Here is a 5476-nt window from a genome sequence, read left to right on the forward strand (position 1 = left end):
TTTAAAACACGATTTTTATTTAGGGTTTGCTTTGCTTCAGGTGTAATGGACGAGTTTCTGAATTTAACCATTCACCATAGTGGTGGATTCGTTGATATTAACAATGGTCAGTATGAAGGAGGAGACATTGCAAAGTTGAGAATAGATGCAGATACGTGGGGTTATTTTGAATTTGTTGGTGTTCTTAAGGAGTTAGGTTATAGAGAGTTTGAGAGAATTTGGTACAGAGATCCTACTGAAGGTATGCTTGAATTAGTTGATGATAAAGGAGCCTTAGATATAGGTGATCTTTACAGGGTGCATTTAAGGGTTGACATATATATTCAACACACAATAGCTCAACCAAAATTTTGTGATATTCCTATAGAAGCAGAAGAGTTAATGTCAAAAATTAATGAGGAAGTTGTTGGTCTGGATGAAGATAATGTTGTGAGGGATGAAGAGAATGTTGTGAGGGAAGAGGGAAATGTTTTGATGGATGATGAGAATGTTGTGAGGGATGAAGAGAATATTGTGAGGGAAGATTGCACTATTGTGAGGGATGAAGAGAATATTGTGAGGTAAGAGGTCAATATTATGAGGGATGAGGACAATGTGGGTGAGGTGAATGATGGGTCTACTACTGATAGTGGAGATGATAATGCTGATGAAAATTATGAGAGTGCTATGGAAGTGGGATTTGATGATTCATCTGATGGTTTTGATGATTTAGAGGAAGAAGATTTGGATGATCTTCTTGAAGATCTAGAGGGGGAACAAAGCAAACAACAATTGGGTAATGGTGGTTTGGAAGAGGAAATAGCAAATGACTGTGAGGAACTTGAAAGTGGTTTGATAGTGAAGAAGGTGATGTTAGACAGAAGAGTTACCCAATGTTTAATGTGAAGAAGGACATGGCAGATTACAAATGGGAAGTTGGAGTGTACTTTAGGTCAAAGGATGACTTCAAGGAAGCTATAACATCATATGTTGTGCAAAGTGGGAGAAATATGTGGTTTACAAAGAATGACAAAGTGAGGGTGAAGGTTAAATGCAAGGATGGGTGTCAATGGGAAGCCTATTGTGCTAAATTGCCAAATGAAGAAACATGGCAATTAAGGAAATTGGTTGACAAGCATGAGTGCAGTAGAGAGTATAATGTGAAAATGTTGACCACTAAATGGCTGAGCAAGAGAATTCAAAACTCTCTGAAAAATAACCCAAGGATGAAGATTAAGGACTTAAAGGCAAAGGCTCAAAGGAAGTGGAATGTGGGTGTTAACAAGACTAAGGCTATAAGGGCAAGATTTAAAGCTAGAGACATGGTTGATAGATCTTTCTTAGGGGATTATACAAGGATTTATGATTATTGTCATGAGTTGTTAAGAGCTAACCCAGGGTCTACTATCAAGATTAATGTTGATCCAGTCCCAGATGGTAATAAGGACCAAAGACCATATTTCAAAAGGTTGTATGTTTGCTTTGCAGCATGTAAGGAAAGCTTCAAGTTATCTAGACACATAATTGGTCTAGATGTTGTTTTTTAAAGGGGTTGTGTGGTGGGCAGATTCTGGCTGCAATAGGGAGGGGTCCAAATGATCAGATGCTCCCAGTTGCATTTGCAGTTGTATAAGGAGAGAACAGAGATAGCTGGACCTGGTTTTTGTAGTTGTTGATTGATGACCTAGGTGGTCAAGAAGAGTGTTTGACATACACATTCATCTCAGACCAACACAAGGTTATGGTTATATTGTTTGTTCAGAATTATGTTTTTAGTCCTGAATTATATTGTTTAGTTATGCATTATATTGTTATGTGAAATTTCAGGGTCTACTACCAGCAATGGATGAACTTTTGCCAAGGGTTAAACAAAGATTCTGTGTGAGGCACCTTTATAATAACTTTAGGAAGAAGTATCCTGGTAAAATGTTGAAAGATGCTATTTGGAAAGCTGCAAGGTCAACATATGTACAAGCTTGGGAGAGAGAAATGAGGTCTATGAGACTTATTAGTGATGAGGCATATTTACATATGATGAAGACATCTCCAAGATTTTGGAGTAAATCACACTTTATGGTAATATGAACCTGTAACTTGCTATAACTTGAAATATGAACCTGTTTGATAATATGAACATGTTTGATAATATGAACCTGTACATATGTTGTGATCAGGTAACTAACAAATGTGATACTCTACTCAATAACATGTTTGAGGCATTCAATAGTGTGATCCTTGAGTCAAGGTCCAAGCCTTTAGTATCAATGCTGGAAGAGATCATGACCTATTTTATGGAGAGATAGGCTAGGAATAGGATGCGGTTTGAGAGTTTGCCTGATGATGCAGTGCTGCCAAACATCAGAAAACAAGTGGAGAAAACAAGTACCTACACCAACACATGGATTGTAAGGTATAAATATGTTTGCCTAATTCTTGTATTTAATTATGCATGAGTTGTAATGTGATAATTGGTTATTATATTATGTAGGATGTCTGATGAACATATTTTTGAAGTTAAGCATGTGCAAGATCCAGCTGACATGTTCACTGTGAACTTGAAGGACCACATATGTTCATGTAGGAGGTGGGAGTTGTCTAGTTTGCCATGTGTTCATGCATTGTCATGTATGAAGAGTAGGAACTTTAGATTTGAAGATTTCATTCCAGAGTACTATATGAAGAGTAGGTACATTGCAGTCTACAAACTAGTTATATATCCTGTGAATGGTTCAAACTTATGGGCAAGGACACAATACCCAGATGTGCATCCTCCAAAGTTTAGAAAGATGCCTGGTAGACCAAAGAAGAAGAGGAATCTTGAACAAGGAGAGCTTGATGGGACTGACAGAAAAAATAGGAGGACAGGTCTGATTGTGAAATGCAGTAGATGCAAGAAGTCAGGGCACAACAAAGCTACATGTAAGGTGACAGGGCCTGCACAGCCAACTACTCAACAAATATCACAACAGACTCCTCAAGGGCCTGCACAACCAAGTACTCAACAAATATCACAACTACTACTTCACATCCAGCTACTCAACAAGTTACTGCACAGCCAGCTACTCAACAAAGTCAACCAGCTTCTCAGACATCCAGAACAAGACAAAGTCCTGCAAATAAGGCAACAACAAGCAAGGCAAAAAAGCTGGGTGTGAGAAGGCCACAGACTCATTGGGTACCACCAGGACCAACCACAAGATTAGGTGCATCAAAAATTGGGCCAACAACTAGGAGGACAACACCAACAAAGAGAGCCGCATCCAAGAAGAATGTCTAGCACTTTAGATTTTATTTTGGTTATTTAGCACTTTTGGAACCACTTTTGGGTTTATGTAATTTGTCTGTTTTGGTTATTTAGCAATTTTTGAACGTTGGAATCCAAACTGGTAATATGCAAGTCTTAGGTAATGAACATGTTGTTTATGAACCACTTTTGTAATCTGCATGTCTTAAGTAATGTTTTGAACCCAAACTGGTGTAATCTGCACGTCTTAAGTAATGTATCTTTTGAACCTCTAATGCATAACTGGTTTAATGTGATACATTGTTTTGATTTGTTTTGGATGCATTATAAGTAGTCTTAAGTAGTCTTAAAACTGGATGCATTATTTGATCTGTAATGAATAAAATCTATTGATTCCATTTGTTCAAAATTACAAGACTTAATTGGTACATAATTATATACAACATACTGCTTTCAATTTGTTCATAAAACTGGTACATAACTGGTACTGAGAACCAGACAAACTGATACTCTTTCACTAACACATAACCTAATCCATAAAAAAACAGGTTACAAACAAAATTATGACAATCATCAAGCTACATCATTTTCCAAAATTCATCATCTTCTTCAATTGACTCTGTATGTGATCAGACTCTTTCCTTATTTCTTCAGTTGACAATCTCATTTTGACAATCTTTTCCAACCTTTTCCAATCTTTTCCAACCTAACCATCATGATTTGCCCATTGTTATCTTCAGATTCTTCGCAGAACCACTCGAAAAACCCACACCCACAGGTCCCTATATGTCACACACATTCATGTTCAATTTCATAAATCTAAAAAACCAACACTTTGTGAACAAATAACATACCTTAAAATGAGGACACCCCCAAAATTGTCTTCCAAAACTCTTAGCCGTCTTTGCCCTTCGTAGAATGGCCTTATCTCCACAATAGAAAACTGGTTTCCATGGCAGATTGGACGTCGTACAAAGCTGGGAGATCAAACTTTCATGGCTTCCTTGTAACATAGATGAAGAAGAAGTGGACGATTTCATTGTTCTGGATTTCAAGAAAACCCTAGCAGCCCCTAATTTCTTCTCACGATGGTTCTTAATCTAGAAACCCTAGCCCCCAAATTATTCAGACTTCGTTTACATTACTCTCTGTAACATTCCTTTTAATGAAGGAGAAAAAGCTCCACGTCATATGTCATGCTGGCAACTCCAAACGGCCGTTTCCATGAAATAGACGGAAAGGATTTACGTGAGACCATTTTAAAAGATAAAGGAGTTATGTGAACTTTTTAAAAATTGAGGGACTAAAATGGACCCCGAGTGAAAGTTAAGGGACGAAAAAGGGTATTTTGCCATAGGTTTTTCTTTTTTTTTTGTGGCACGGAATGAGCAGTATTTATGGGAAAAGAATTTATGGGGAATTTAGGTAGAAGTAGGAATTTAGTTTTTTAAATTTTAGGGGATGAGTTTTTATTAATTAACTTTTTTATTTAATTAATTTTTTTTATAGAAAGCAATTAAATAGGGAGTGAGAATATGTTTAAAGTATATAAGATAGGGCTCCGTCTCCTGTGCGAGACTTTAATAGGTCTCTCATGTGAGAGACCTTGTTTTGTTTTTTTTCTCAAATCAATCTCAGCCATTGAATAGCCATTGGATAACAAGTATATAATTGTTTTGTTTTTTGTCACATTGAAGATTCCAATGCTGCAAGGTTTTAAATTGATAAATTAAAAGAACAGTTTTTATTTAATTAAATTTTAAACATTACCAAAAAAATTTAAAAGAAAATATTAAATAAAAAATTAATTAAGATAATTTTTTTTGAATCAAAAGATACTTTAATATTAAAGATTAAAAATTAATTAAGATAGTTTTTAATACAAGGTTTTTTTAGAATATTAAATTTTTAAATTGTTACTTATTCAAAATAAGTATAACTATTTTTAATATTAATTTTTTTTAATATTAAAAAATAATAATGCGATAACTATGACCTAATTTATAAATAATAAGTATAATATTTATTTACTTAATTATTTTAATTATGCCATTTGAAATGTCTAAAAAGGAATGAATTTTCAATAATTCAATTTAAAATTGTCTTACAAAAAACTTATTTATTTATTTTTTATATTATTGAATCGTTATATCATCTCAATAAATATTAGTTATTAGCCAATCAAAATATTTTAAATATAATAAATATTTTTTTAATAAATACTACATATTCAATATTTTATAATATTAATTA

General features: G+C 34.4%; 1 protein-coding gene across 1 annotated transcript; it reads left to right on the plus strand.

Moving 5' to 3' along the window:
- The first annotated feature begins 893 nt into the window (after positions 1 to 893).
- LOC131605655 (uncharacterized) lies at positions 894 to 3256 on the plus strand. Its single transcript, XM_058877988.1, has 6 exons — positions 894 to 1416; positions 1668 to 1723; positions 1807 to 2055; positions 2154 to 2224; positions 2468 to 2898; positions 3012 to 3256. Exons 1-6 carry the CDS (start codon positions 894 to 896, stop codon positions 3254 to 3256), a joined length of 1575 nt encoding a protein of 524 aa, XP_058733971.1.
- The last annotated feature ends 2220 nt before the right edge of the window (positions 3257 to 5476 follow it).

Source organism: Vicia villosa, linkage group LG5, assembly GCF_029867415.1.
Source record: "Vicia villosa cultivar HV-30 ecotype Madison, WI linkage group LG5, Vvil1.0, whole genome shotgun sequence".
NCBI classification, from domain to species: Eukaryota; Viridiplantae; Streptophyta; class Magnoliopsida; order Fabales; family Fabaceae; genus Vicia; species Vicia villosa.

Excerpts from the sequence above, each read along its gene's own strand:
- LOC131605655 (XM_058877988.1), top strand. The coding sequence starts at position 894 with ATGGCAGATTACAAATGGGAAGTTGGAGTGTACTTTAGGTCAAAGGAT. Across the intron at positions 1,724-1,806 it reads CAGACCAACACAAGGTTATG|GGTCTACTACCAGCAATGGA; the intron begins GTTATATTGTTT and ends GTGAAATTTCAG. Across the intron at positions 2,225-2,467 it reads AGTGTGATCCTTGAGTCAAG|GATGTCTGATGAACATATTT; the intron begins GTCCAAGCCTTT and ends TATATTATGTAG.